The sequence below is a fragment of the Portunus trituberculatus genome, chromosome 48 (genome assembly GCF_017591435.1).
Source record: "Portunus trituberculatus isolate SZX2019 chromosome 48, ASM1759143v1, whole genome shotgun sequence".
Lineage (NCBI taxonomy): Eukaryota > Metazoa > Arthropoda > Malacostraca > Decapoda > Portunidae > Portunus > Portunus trituberculatus.
In genome coordinates this window covers 3,194,323-3,209,710 of record NC_059302.1, presented here as the reverse complement: position 1 = coordinate 3,209,710, position 15,388 = coordinate 3,194,323, and the positions used below count along the sequence as shown (strand labels likewise).

Sequence of the window (15,388 nt, the reverse complement as noted above, 5' to 3'; positions counted from 1 at the left end):
GTGTATAAATATTATTGAATTCGGTGAAAAAATAGCAATGGGAGAGCCAAAAAACCGATATTGATATCGAGTCATCGAATTACCACCTTAACACGGCTTGGGCAATGCTTAGGTGCAGAGACATTCACTTCTGCATATTTGTTCACACAGCTTAGGTGTAAACCACCCACCATTCTTGCACCTCAAGTTTCCTTTTAAAATTATGTATTTATCATGACGTTAAGGGACAGAAGAAAACTACTGCAATTACCATACAGTTGATATATGATCACACAATTTTTTTGATATATGATGAAAAATTTTATATAATTTACGCCATGAAATACGACAATATTTTTAAGATACAATTAGCCATCAGTAGGTGGCGCAGCGATCGCTCAGCTACCCACGTCCACCCGAACATTCAGCCTGCGTTATGTATCGTTGTTCATCCTTTGTGCATGTATGTGTCTGTGCTCCTTGGCAGTGTGTATTTCTTAAGTTTTGTGAACTCAAGACTCCATGATCACGGGTCCCAAAAGTAAAAGTTTGGCAAGAAACACAAAATAGCCTGTGTTCACATACTGATTACACTTAGAAATTCAATAGACGAGTGAGTACAAATGGTTTTCTGCCCACAAGCAACTCTTCGTCTTTGCAATGCAAAAAATTGGGCCTTGCGTCTGATCGGGTTCAGCGGCCTTGGGTAGAGCGAGAGAAAACGGGCCCCTTGTATCCTCTCTCTCTCCTGTTGTCGCTTGTTCTGATACCACTCTCATTCAAAAGTTGTCTCCCCGTAATATGGTGAGAGACCTATACAGAGGTATAGAAGTAATGCTCGCAGGAGAGGTGGCGGAATCAGACACAATGAAATCACTCGCTACCACCCTCCATCGTTGGCGACACAGTGACGTAGAGCATATGTTTACTCCTGCCCACAAGTGACTCTTCCTCTTTGCAATGCAAAAAACCAGAAGTCTCTAGATGTTATGGTTACCAAAATATCACAGGTTGAATGAGGTAGTATCATGGGTTTACGTGGCCTTGCATCCAATCGGGCTCAGCGGCCTTGGCTAGAGCGCGAGAAAACGGGCCCCTTGTATCCTCTCCCTCTCTCTCCTGTCGCCTGTTCTGATACCACTCTCATTCAAAAGTTGTCTCTCCATAACATGGAGAGAAACCCAAGGTATATGTAGAAGTAAGGCGCGCGGTAGAGGTGGTGGAATCAGACACAATGAAATCACTGTCGATTGCTCCTACCATTTATCGTTGGTGACACAGTTACGTAGAGCATATGTTTACTACTGATGAGTGTTGCCAGCTCACAAGCAAAGAAAACGGGAAGAAAATAACCAAAATATAGCCGTAAAAAGCCTAAACGTCTATCGATGTGCCCTGTGCCTTGCGTGATGAACGTCTATTGATGTGTCCCGAGTTTTGCGGGTTAAGTTGTTATTTTGAGCAATATAGTTAATTTATATCATGCATACAATAAACATTGTATTTATCTCATATTAAATCTATATTTGGTTGGTATTTAAAGCATGTTATTTTTTTTGTGGGAGTAAATTCATATCACGAGAACAAATTCATTGTGCTTCCATTAATTTCTATGGGAAAAATTGATTTGATATACAATTTTTTTTATATACAACGATCGTCACGGAATGAATTAAAATCGTATGTTGAAGTACCACTGTACTTATTTTTATCTGCCTTTGATAAACTCAAAAGTCTGGGTTAAGCTTGATGCACACCTCTATCCAGTATTCTATGATGCATGTTCGAGATATGGAATTTTTACATGGTTTGTCCCACAGAGCTGGTCTCTTGCACAAGTATCAAAATTACCCACTGCCTACAGCAGGCAGTGTCCATGCCATGTGAAAGGGTACATGGAAGACATTAGTATGTAATTAGTTTTAGTGTGTCCACGCTTAAGTGCAGACGTGAGCATCGCCTGTGTTGTGTGAAAGAGGCCTAAGAGATGGGGATGCAATGATGAAACTGCCATACACAAGTGTTTAACTGAACATATCAGAGCAACAACATACTATCACTCAAGCATCTACTGTGGTCTCTGAATGACACAGTTGTTAGGGTTTTATATTATCAATTAAAAATTAATGGGCCTCATTTTAGTCATGGTAAGTTGTACTTCAATTGTAAAACACAATTTGGGGAGGAGAAAAATAAATAAATAAAAAATCACGGTCAGATATCACCCATAAAGGTAGTATTGTGCATGGGCAATCTTATTCGACTCCAATACAGGTAAGTACTGATATAAGAGAGATATGTGCCACTTCTTACAGTCCTCACAAACGAGCAGTCCAACACTTGACTAAAGTTTGCAAACATGAAATGCCTTGTAAGGAATCTGAAACAGGAAAGCCTCTTAGACATTCATTTAATGGAATAAATACATAACTCTCTTGAAAACTTGAATTTCAGTTGCTGAAAGTGTACAGAGGAATCTTGGAAGAGAGACTAGATAACAAAGAATGATAAAGAAATTAGATTAGAGGATGTGTTCTAGAAAAAGAGTATTGTAAATAATTCAAGGTGGCAGGCAGTCGGATTTACCTAACCCGTCCCATCCCTTTGCCCTTCCTTTGCACCCTACCCTGCCCTCCAAACATGGAACTGAAGGTTACATTGCTGCTAAGGGTTAGTCTCATCAACCTCATTGTTACCATCACTACTATTACTCATTAGTTGTAATATTAATAGTCATAGCAGCATTAGCAGTAGTATTACAAAATCAGGATGTGGTTAGTCTCACCTTCCTGTAGTAAAAAGTTTCTTTATCAAAAGCTAAAATATCAACATTCAGCTGTTGACTTTCCTTTGGACTTTGAAAAAAACTTTGCACCAAATCTTGTTGTTGTTCTGAAATTACACTTTTATAGAGACCCTTCATGGACCAAGGTTACTGATGAACTAGGCAAGTAGTCTGGGGCATAAGTACGTAGTAATGTCTACTGTCCGTCTCAAAACAACGATAAATACATTAATCAAAGCTTTCCCTCTCAATGTCAGAAATGTAATATGCAAGGCTTTTCATTACAATATCCTTAGTGTGAGAACTTGTAAGGTTATTTAAACTCGTTATCAATAACAAAATATCTATCAAGCTGTCATCAAATACTGTAGGCTCTGTCAACACTCTCACTATCATTCATAATGGTCTTTTCTTTTGGAAGAGTAACAAAATAAGTTTACTAAACATTACTACAACCAGTCTTTTAATAAAGAATTACTGATCTTGAGCAAGACAGAAAAAGTCCAGCAATTTCAAATATAAAGGTTTTGAGGCCCATATTCAGTTAATATATATCTTAAATATAGTAATATGAAAACCCATTCAATACTGGTAAGAATTCAATGACTGGATACCCTTACATTTGGGCTCAAGTGAAAGGACTGATAACATCTCTGTAGTTATGTTGATTTAATATAGTGACTAACCTCCTAACTTGTTGACAATAACCTTCTACACTGGAATGCTATTTCTTTGTTATGGATGAAACCTATTTTCATGTCATAATTTATGTGTAGATGAGGATAACACTAAGAAGGATGGGCTATCACAAGTGCACTGCTGTACTACCATCTATGAATTAGTACCTCTGCCTGCAAGGAAGAAACAAAGAAAGAAACTGTCATCTCCATCCAGATCTTAAAAAGTCAAATAATACAGAAGGTAGGTTAAAAAATGATAAAAATTAAACCATTGCATCTTTTACAAACTTGTAATAGCTCAGCAATGACCACACACTGAAGTTTGGCTGCACTGGAACCAAGCAGAGAAGCAGGTCATCAGTTTATACAATTTTTAAGATCCCAATGCAATTCTTGATCTTAACTTTCACCAGACAATTGAATTACTTTGATACAATTTTATCACATCATTAAGTAATTTTCTAACAATGGGAGTGTTCTCATACTCATAATGACTACTGATACCACCATCCCTTGGTCCAAACACCATCAGTAGTTCAGAAGTATCTGGCAACAACAGCTATGAAAAGCAGCTAACAGTAACCTGCCGCGGGGGGTGTTTGTGGTGACCCCGAGAACCTCTTACTTCAAGTTGACTCTCGGTACTCATGGCAAGGGTTAGATGTGGCCGTACATCTGCCATTCCTGGCATATTATACTGAGGGTGAAGTGAGCATCTGCAGAGAGAGCATGAGAATGAGGAGAGCAGAGATGGACTAGGTGATCCTTAGGGCTCATTAATCCTTTAACCTCACCCTCCATGGCTGCACGACCATATCTCTAACAAAGGGAGGTTTCACAGCCTTGGCTATGCTTCAGTGTATAACCTACTCTTCACGCCACATAGGAGTAGATTTTCCTGAAACAGAAAAGAAAAAACCCTGAACAACAAGTCAACATTATGCAACATAAAGCCATCAACCAGTTTATATAAAGGTCAGTAAAACATCATCTCCATAATTTCCTGAAGCCTTGTGATGGGCAGTGGAAAAACACAGATCACCCTATCCAAAGTGGGTCTGAATGTGAACAGCCTTGAGTGAGGTGGCAGTTAATATGAAAACTGCAGGTTTTGATATGGGACATTAATGTTTCAGGCCATTGAACCATTAAGCATCTACTATTACAAACTTATCATTGGAACAATTACTTATTGTTGAGCTTGTTGAGGTCACAAGTGTCTTAATATATTTACTAGCAATCTTTCTGTAAAGTGGTTAACTGCTACACTGTTGAACCTTACCATGGCCTTCCCTTTAAGGGTTCTTAAAAATAGGCATCAAATATTCAATATAGATTACTTCCCTTTGCAAACATGATATGAATCTCTCCCTATTTCTATTCCCCACTTCCAAAGAGAAGAATAGAGAAATGCCTTTTTATTCTTCCTTCTTAGTTATGGACAACCTTCACATGTCTTATGTGTCAGTTACTTTTTGTTATTTTGAATGATTTTTGGTTACTTCAATATAGAAAAAAAAAGTAGCTAATAAATCCTTTACCTGTCTTCTGGTGTGCGTGCCAAATATTCTCGCTCTATGAGGCTCTCAATTCTCTTCTTGATAAGTATTGGGGACGGTAGGAAGCGGGACTTGAGTTGGTCTGTTACCTCAGCTACCAGGTTGTTATGCTGTAAAGAAGACAATGTCAAACAAGGTAATTTTGGGTTAAGATTAAGAAAGTTACATTGTGTCCACAATTCAGTACTCTGTAAATGTTCACTCCTTTTTACTTTAGACAATGATAAAAACAGTAAACCAGACTCACAGTCATTCGCCTGCGGGCTTTCATGATACGAACAATGGCTGCTTCAATCTCATGTTTGCGGTCCTCATCAACTTTACTTCTTGTCTCTTTCCTCTCTGGTTCACTCTCCCCTTTAGCTGCTACAGCCTGAATTTTCACTCTGAAAAGACATTCATTAAATATCTTAGAGCACAAAGACAGTTACTACAATACTACACAATAAGTCCCTCCTAAAACACTGCCACTAAATATCAGGTTCCTATTGTTTTCCAAAAATCTGTTTGTTCAATTTACCTGTACAACTTGGAAGTAAAGGAATCATTAACAGTGAACTCATGTGAGGACTCTATTTCTTTAGTTTTTGGAGTCTTGAGCAATACTCGCTGGGCTGGCTTGCCAAGTGCCAAGGATTGGAGAGCTCGAACTAGGTCACGGTCGGGGATGTCCGTCTCACTTTGGATTTCCTATAAAATACATTAAGTGCTATACAAGTATCCATTATACAAAACAATCTCTTGCAAGTAATCATGCACTGATTTATACTGCATGCAATATTGTTTGGCAACCTCTATTGCAGGGATGTCAACTTGATGAAAAAACTGAGACATGGACTATTCTCATGTCAATTATTTGATGGATGCTAACCTCATATGTTAGTTTATCCCTAGTGTTGAATAGCATGAGGATAACCATTTGATAGGTGGAAACTTGAATGATGTGTTTCTTGGGTCCTGATGGTTTGCCTGACCCCATGACTCCAGAACCTGATGGAGAGGCTACAGCACTGGTAGGTGTGTGTGCTCCTGACAGATTTGGGGAGGGCATCAAGCCATTGTTAGAGACAGTGCCTCCAATAGTAGATGAAGATATACCAGCCACACTACTGACAGCTTCTCCAGAGGCTACAGCAGCTACTGAGGCTACTGAACCAGCAACTACGCTGGTTGAGGCACAGGCACTCTCTTCTTTTCTTGAACCATGAAATACTGCATTGAGATCTGCTGACCTGGAAAAAAAACAAAAATATTTAACAAAATATTCTTCACTGACACAAAGGAGAAAAATGGATCAAGAGAACACGATACTGAACTCTACAACTTGGGACACAAACCCTAATTGTGGCTGAAGGGTAAGTTGTCTGCCACTGTGCTTGTTGAGGTAGAATCTCCTGAAAGCCTCAAAGGCACTCCGAGGGGCCATGGGAACATTAGCCTTCAGATTGGCTGACTGTGTGGGCCAGTATCCTGTTGTTAACACTCTCACATAGATGTCAACACCACACAGATTTGTCTGTTAGTAAGGAAATAAAAATAAAAAAAGGATATGAAATAGTAATGGTAAAGATGCAAGCTACTGACAGTGGTACTAAAAAATAATCACAAAGTTCAAGATACTTACACAAATTAAATTATATCTTCTTGTACTATATGATTCAGCTAGATATGAAGTTGCTAAGAAAGTCATTGTTTAGTTCCTGATTTCTTGGAGAGCCACTGCCAAATACAAATAAACCATGTCCCATATTTGTGTGACTTAATGAGAAAAATGTGTTAAAAAAAATCTGCCTATAACTAATTAACTAACTAACTAACTAACCCCTGCACTGTTGACTCGTTGCTTAAACTCCTCATTTATGGTGTTGGATATTGTGACATCTTTGAACATTCCCTCAAGCTTGGAAGTGAACTGGCAGCCACACTCTGTTTTCAACTTGGAGATCATGGTTTTCTCTGAGTCTTCTGAGACAGACTTTTGAAGAAGGAGACGCTTGGCAAGATGCTGCTTGTAGTACCGTTCAAACACGTCCTTTTCTTGCAAGAAGCGGAACAGCACCATCGTCTTGTCCAGGACCACCTCAATTTCTGCCTCCGTCATCTGTTGTGGACATTAACATCTTGCTATGTTCTCTTTATCATTGAAAAATATCCTAGATAATTCTTAACTTTATATCATATATGACAGTATTATTAGATGTACACAACGTACCCCCTTGACTCCCTTCTTCAACTTGTCATCAATAAATAATGACAGATATTCTGGAGATTTGTTGTTCAAATTAAGAAAATATTCAAAATCAGCTGCAATCATCTGCTTGAAGATCTTGTCATTATTAAATGAGTTGTGGAGGAAATGGTCAAACCTGTCCTTCAAGTCCAACAAATTCTGGAAGAAATATTAATAAATTACTAACAATGATAAGATACATAAACAATTCTAATGATATTTGAGGTAGTCTACAAGATATAAAAAGTTGGTAAAAGACAACAAAAATATCCCTAAATAAAAGCAGACTTGTTTCAAGAAAGTTTGACTCACCTGTACAAACGTAATGGCATTTTTACCTCCTTCCTCTTCTGCTACTAAGGCTTTACCTTGCTCTCGTAAGTGTTGGGAGACACATTCTGCTACTGCCTTTAGCCCATCTAATACGCGGGACATGAGTTTATACATACAGGCTAAATCTTCAGTTTTGTTATTCTTGAGCATGTGTACTACTCCAGAATTCTCCATCTGTTGTAGCAGAGATCAAATAAAGAGATGTCTTAGTTATGTGAATACAATATTTTTTCCTTACTAAAAATAATATATTATAATAGGCAATACTAAAATTCAAGATATCATTTTGTCAAACACCTAGTAACAATCTCCTGCACTCCCTTCCAGTGTGTTTTGTGTTTTCCATGACATTTCTGATATGGTGACAATCTCTTTATAAAGACAAGGAAAGGAGGGATTGTCAGAAGAGCAGTGGATGTAAGATGAAAACAATCTTACATAAACTTTAAGAATTAATAAAGTTCAGAGAGAGAGAGAGAGAGAGAGAGAGAGAGAGAGAGAGAGAGAGAGAGAGAGAGAGAGAGAGAGAGAGAGAGAGAGAGAGAGAGAGAGAGAGAGAGAGAGAGAGAGAGAGAGAGAGAGAGAGAAATTTACTGTAAGATTACAATGTGTCTTACCTCAACAATGGTCTTCATATGTTTCTTAATTAGCTCTTCTTCCACAACTTCAACAATTCGCCTTTCAGTAGACTCGTCGAGGTAGTGCTTTGCTCGTTCTGCTTCCTCTGATATCCTTGCTTCAACTCTCTTGATATACACAGATGCACTGTTCTCTGCTAAAAACTTCTGACTCTCCATCTGCATGATACAAAATAAAGCAGGTTCTTAGAAAAAAAAAAAAAAAAAAAAAAAAATCATAAGCATTTATATATGAACAAAATAAATAACCAAGATATATGTATGTGAAATACATTTTCTTTGTTGAGAATGAAGACTAAAAAATAACAATAAATCTGATTCCAAAGTATATCTTTACTATACCAAGAGACTTTATTCATATGCAATCTCTGGATATTTTAAGTAAACTACTAAAATAAAAATAATGGCTATCAAACTGCTCTGACAGATTGTTTAAAAATAAATACATAAATAAATTAATTCTTACCCTATAAAATTCTGCTGACTGTGCAAGGAAAGGCCGTTCAAAATCTTCTTCATAAACAGCTCGGGACTCAATGCCTAATACTATCAGCATCTGGGCAGCATTCTTGATGGCTAATCTATCAACCACCTCCCCCCGGCGCTCCCTCATCACCATGTCCAGGAGCGTCTCCCGGAGGTGGTCTCTTATGCAACCGTATCGCACAACCTACATAAATGTAATATGCAGGATGGGGAGAATCTGCTGAGGTAGACTTATTGGTACTGCATTACTTCATTAAAACTATGAAAATGTCAAGTTGGAAGTTAGTCACACAAGAATCTACCATAATCAAAGACAGCAGAATTGAAAGAAAGCTCTATCTCACCTGGTCCCTAAATATTATTAAACCTAGATTGTAGACATTGTCAACATTGTTCTGCTGTACATAGACACGGTCCATGTACATGAGGATGTCTCGGATCATCACCATGGAGGTCTGGTGGTCGTTCCAGGCATGATTTAGAGTCTGCAGGAAGTTGTTCTGTAGTGAGGCCAGCACATCAGCTCGAACCTAGTGTGAAAATGAAATTATCACTGTCATACTTCTTCTTTGGTACAGTCCTTGTGAGGAACATAAGCAATAAAGATATTCAACATGTACAACAGTTCACATTTTCAGTCTTATCAAGAATGCATTACTAATTCTATATAAAATTTGGCATCTTTCTCACATCAATGACAACATTCAAGAAACAAACGTAAAAAGATAATGTCAAAATCAAGAGAAAATACAAATTGATTTAAAGTTCTCAACAATGAGTAATGATTATAAAAAAAAAAAAAAAAATTATATATCTTAAGTCTTATATCTCAGGGGAATAAATGATAAAGATAAAAGATAGAGCAAGACAAATGAAGACAAGTATTACACTGCATGAAAATTTACATATCAAGACTAGACTGATCTTAATATAATGAAGCTACCAATCTGTATTTACCCTAAACTCAACCCTTTGATACTTGCTACTGTATTACATCACTAAAGTACCTTCTGGGTGTCTTAAAAAAAAAAAAAATAAATGAAAAAAAATAAATAAAATAAAATAAAATAAATAAATAAAGAAATAAAAAAAATTAAAAATAAATAAATAAATAAAAAATAAACAATGCTGCCATCAGTCAGATAATCAAATCAGTAGCATAAAAATCGTTTAAAAAGCATTGCAGTCATTGCTGGATAATCAAAATCAATAATTGGTTGAAAGTACAAAGCTGTCTAACTAAATCAATACAATGACGGTGGCTAAGTGAATCATTTCTAATTTCATCTTTTTACTTTTTTTCTTATTTTTTCAAGAAGCTGAAATACTTTAGTGTTTCCTTTACTTCTTACTCAGTCTTTGTTTCATAAGATCAACTATGCCCTCTTTACAACAACACAACAGATGAAGACCTATACCACACAATGTACTGTAGCTATTCAGTATTAGAGTATACTGTTATTTGACACCATTTAGTTCTTTTCCCTTTCATTATTCTTCAGAAATGTAAAATAACAATCTTTCCCTTATTTGGCATGCTGGAAATTTGTTAACTATGACAAGTTGTGCTTTTGTACGAGGTAAAATAAACAGACGTAGCAAAAGTAAAAATTGTAGTATTTGCAAGAGTACAGAAAGAAAGCTAAAGGAGAGACAAAGATAGTAACATTTGTTGACACTTGAGGAGAAAAAATAGTGGTGCTGGGAGGTCTGGTAACACCAAATAAAAAAAATAAAAAAATATTATTTGTCATTGAGATGAAGTTTGTGGTCATTCATGAGAGAGAGAGAGAGAGAGAGAGAGAGAGAGAGAGAGAGAGAGAGAGAGAGAGAGAGAGAGAGAGAGAGAGAGAGAGAGAGAGAATCAACATTATTAGAATATGAATGAACCTTAAAGTTTTCACATACAGGTGCCTTAGTGGATAAGATGGTGAGTGAGGGATCGGGCAGACATCCACGTGTAGGTCTGAATACCACCACATGCTGCCTTAATACTTTGTCATTTGTCGAGTGGCTTATAGTTACCTACATGTCACCAAGATACCCAGGCTCTAGGTGGTTACACCAAGGATGCACTTGAGTAGTGATATGGGCCCTAATATGGATACACCTATAAATAAAATTGCCTGCGCCACTAATGGGTAGAAGCTGAAAAGCACTTCCTATACTCTTCCAGTAAACCTAAAGGTGTTATAGGCCACACACACACACACACACACACACACACACACACACACACACACACACACACACACACAACAAATTAATATCAAATAGCTAATTTGGTTTTAGAAAAAAAAAAGTCGTGTGTAACTAATTTATTGAGTTTCTATTCTAGAATAGTTGATAGAGTACAAGAGAGAGAGGGATGGGTTGACTGTATTTATTTGGATTTAAAAAAGGCGTTTAACAAAGTGCCACATGAAAGATTACTATAGAAGTTAGAGGAGAAGGGTGGCTTAAAAGGAAGCACATTGAGATGGATAGAAAATTATTTAAGGGGAAGAGAAATAACGACGGTAGTTAAAGATATGAAGTCCAAGTGGAGAACAGTAGAAAGCGGAGTGCCGCAGGGATCAGTATTGGCACCAATACTTTTCCTCATTTATATTAACGAAATGCCAGAAGGAGTGAACAGCTACATAAATCTGTTTGCAGATGATACAAAACTGTGCAGAGTTATAAAGCAAAAGAGGATTGTGAAATACTGCAAGAAGACCTAAATAAGATCTGGGAATGGAGTAAAAAGTGGGAAATGGAATTCAATGTGAACAAAAGCCATGTCATGGAAATGGGAAAGAGTGAAAGACGACCTGTGGGAATCTATAAGATGGGAGATGGAGTAGAACTGGAGAAAGTAAAAAAGGAAAAGGACTTAGGAGTGACGATGGAAGAAAACAATTAACCAGTAAGCCATATTAATAGAAATTTTAGAGAAACATAATTTGCTAAGGAATATTGGAGTAGCATTCCACTACATGGACAAAGAAATCATCAAGAAATTGATAAGTACTATAATAAGACCCAGATTGGAATATGCAAGAGTGTGGACCCCTCATAAAAAGAAACACATAAGGAAATTGGAGAGGCTACAAAAAATGGCTACAAGAATAGTTTCAGAATTTGAAGGGATGACATATGAGGAGAGACTAAAGGCTATGGATCTACCAACCAACCCTGGAACAAAGAAAGGAGAGAGGAGACCTGATACAAGTTTATAAATTGATCAACGGAATGGACCAAGTGGATAATGAGAAACTGATCCTGAGAGAAGAATATGACATTCGAAGCACAAGATCACATAGTAAAAAGTTGAAAAAGGGAAGATGTCTGAGAGATATTAAAAAAAATATAGTTTCCCGCAAAGATGTATTGAGACGTGGAACAGTTTAAATGAAGAAGTAGAGTCTGCAACGAGTGTGCATACTTTTAAAGTAAGATTGGATAAGTGTAGATATGGAGACGGGGCCACAAGAGCATAAAGCCCAGGCCCTGTAAGACTAAAACTAGGTACACACACACACACACACACACACACACACACACACAAATAAATAAATAAATAATAAAATAAATAAATAAAAATAAAAATAAATAAATAAAAAATAAAAGTAAATAAAAAATAATAAATAAATAAATAAATAGAAAAAAAAAATCTTTTAGGACTACCAACACTGTAACCATTAAAACAACTGCATGACTTTGCATATTCTAGTTGCTCGAACTGGTGTAGCAGTAGAAATCTTCCTGTGTGGTACAGTACCTTGTTTTCCAGGTGTTGGGTGACAACATCTCTGAGGCCCGAGTATAGTCTTTCCCCATGCTTATGGAGGACCATTGTGTAGGCATTGCGGTACAGCTCCTCAAAGCTCAACCCGCTGTTATTTTTCTTCTGAATTTCTTGGATCGCACTTTTGAGCAGCTGCCAAATATTCTCCACATACCGCTCATCCATAGTCATCTGAAAGACAACATTTTTTTCTTTAATAGAACTACAGACACATATATATATATATATAACATGTTAATCAAAATGTGAGATACAGCTATGCATATGACATCACAACTTCAAAAAATACTTCCAAGAAAACTCACATGGAGTTTTCCTTCCGTGTATGCCTAGCACGCCTATCCTCCTATAATTATTAGCTACATTTGTTTTTGCAACCTTTATCATTATACAGAAGCTTATTAACTGCCTTTACCCACTCATCTGGTACATTTCACCTCCATAGCAGTTTGCAGGTTAAAAACATCCAATCTACTGTTTTACTTTCTATGCTTGCCACTTGCCTGCAGTTTGGCCTTACTATCATCTCCTTTATGTCTTCCCAATCAATTCCTTTTGCATAAACATTCTTGCTCAATTCATTTCCATAATTGTAAGAAGTACTGTTCATTTCCTTACTTTCTTCTCATCCATTAAACAGTAAAAATTCCTTTCACAAATATTCCACTTTATTTTGGCTCCCTACAAGAATGCTATCCACATCCTTTATATTAATTTTCTATGTTCTTCCCCCCCTCTCTCTCTTAACTTTCTTCAACAAATACTTTTTATCGAGTCTAATATTCAGGTTACCATCAGACTCTACATTTACTTTCATTATATATATTCTCTTATTTCCTTCACTTTCTAATTCCAACATTTGTATACACTATTTTTTCATTGTAATTTTCTTTACCACACTTTTTTTCTGGAAAAATTTTCTTATATTTTTTCTTCTTTCCTTTTTGCAGCTTCTTCAAACTCAGCCATTCAATGTGTATTTCCCTTCTATTCTCTGCCTCTTCAGCTGCTACTGCAGTTAACTATGTCTTCATAGACTCCTTAACTATTACCTTGGCACCTCCCAGCATTTCATGTATACATCTCCTCCTTCCTGTCAAACTTTTCACTAGCCACAGCACTGTTCACTATAAAAAAATCTGACAACCTCAGGACCTGAAGACTGCTGGGTTTTTATGTATGTATGTATATGTGTGTGTGTGTGTGTGTGTGTGTGTGTGTGTGTATATATATATATATATATATATATATATATATATATATATATATATATATATATATATATATATATATATATATATATATATATATATATATATATATATATATATATATATATATATATGCTGTACATAGTGACATAAATGGACATCAGTACACAAAATAACAGCCAGCAGCCCAACACATGCAAGCTGCAAGAGGCAAAGTTTGTTTGAGTTTGGTAAAACTGATTATATTCCTCCTGGCAGTTATTAACAATAATACTTTATTGCATCAAAGAAGGATATCATTTACTCAACGCTGCTTACCAATAACACAGCAATGCTCGCTGCCACCAATGCAGCTGTCAAGGTATTTTTAGAGATTTTTTATGATCCTGATTTGTGATTTATGATGATTATGATTTATGATTTTATGATTCTGTTGATTCCTCAACTCTTTTACAATGCACATCACTCAATTTAATGCAACCCCACCATAAAAACCCAATTTCCCACAGCTCCCCCAAAATAATTCAGGATGAGAGGTAGGCATACATAAGAGTTGAAAAGGAGTCATAACTCGAAAACTATACATTTGAGATGGATATGATGTAGAACCTCATTTGAGTCACTATGTCTCACCGAAGCATAAGCCACATCAGGAAATTGTTGGTTGTGTGAAACTAAATTGACCCAGGTTTCATTATAGAAAACGTCCAAATTGGTCTTATGAGTACCTATTGCTTACAACAGGTAATGATAATCATTAGTTTTCCTAACTTTCTCTCTAATTCCTGAAGTATTACTTTTAACTCTAATGTGCAACCTCACAGCACTCTTAAATATGGAGAAACAAGGTGGTTTGTGAAACAGAAACAGCTAAAGTGTGTAGTGACAAGCAGACGCCTCCCCCGGCCGCCCTCAGACCCCGGGAAGACACAGGTGGGGTATGAGGTCACCACGCAAATTAAATGACCCGGCAGGATGTGTGGACGTCCCCAGCCGGCCTTGACCTGACAACCGTGACAACTTTCGGAGAGAATCACCTGTCCCCTCCCACCACCCTGCCCGAAACCTTCCCACACGGCTCCAGTGGTTGAAGAAAGACCATCCAGAGGTACCGCAGGGTGGCGTGGAAAGAAGGGAATGCAAAACAATAACACCTTAATTAGAATACATTACACCTTCCCAACTCACCGGAAACGCGCGGATCCTCATTTTCTGATGATCCTTTTTGTTGCCTGATTTAATGGAACTCATAGTAGTACTTTGAAGGCTCGCACAACTTCAAAACACACGGAATCCTTGAAAACTTCCTTTCTGAAATCGTTGAGGGTTCATCAAAACATTATGCTTCAATGGCCTCTAATCACGACACACGCCACTAACGGCACGCTTCTCATAGTCCTCCAGGTTCAAACAGGAGCCAAGTTCAAGGCAAGCGCTGAGTCATATCGGTAATATTGGGTGTGTTGAGGCATTGGTAGAGTTTACACGAGAGGTGAGTCTAAAGTGGCGGACAACAGCGGTCCTGCGGCCATCTTTGTTGACACACTCGCACTCACACGCCGCCCAGAAAACTAGTCCCACATCACACAACTCACAGATGAGATATTGGGATGTATCTATATACTGATATCTTTTCCCATTTCCCTTTCTTTAAATACGTCTCCTCATTTATTCTGTTATGTTTGTCATGTTATCTT

General features: G+C 37.2%; 1 protein-coding gene across 1 annotated transcript; it reads right to left on the bottom strand.

The window, feature by feature from the left end:
- Positions 1 to 3,720: 3,720 nt before the first annotated feature.
- On the bottom strand, positions 3,721 to 15,258 carry LOC123498576 (cullin-3-like). The gene is made up of 14 exons (XM_045245827.1): positions 14,880 to 15,258; positions 12,454 to 12,651; positions 9,035 to 9,220; positions 8,671 to 8,874; positions 8,184 to 8,363; positions 7,546 to 7,740; positions 7,216 to 7,392; positions 6,826 to 7,104; positions 6,341 to 6,519; positions 5,875 to 6,235; positions 5,524 to 5,693; positions 5,251 to 5,389; positions 4,986 to 5,113; positions 3,721 to 4,342 (listed from the first exon to the last, which is right to left on the bottom strand). The coding sequence occupies exons 1-14, from the start codon at positions 14,940 to 14,942 to the stop codon at positions 4,318 to 4,320; spliced, it is 2,484 nt and encodes an 827-aa protein (XP_045101762.1). The 5' UTR covers positions 14,943 to 15,258; the 3' UTR covers positions 3,721 to 4,317.
- Positions 15,259 to 15,388: the final 130 nt, after the last annotated feature.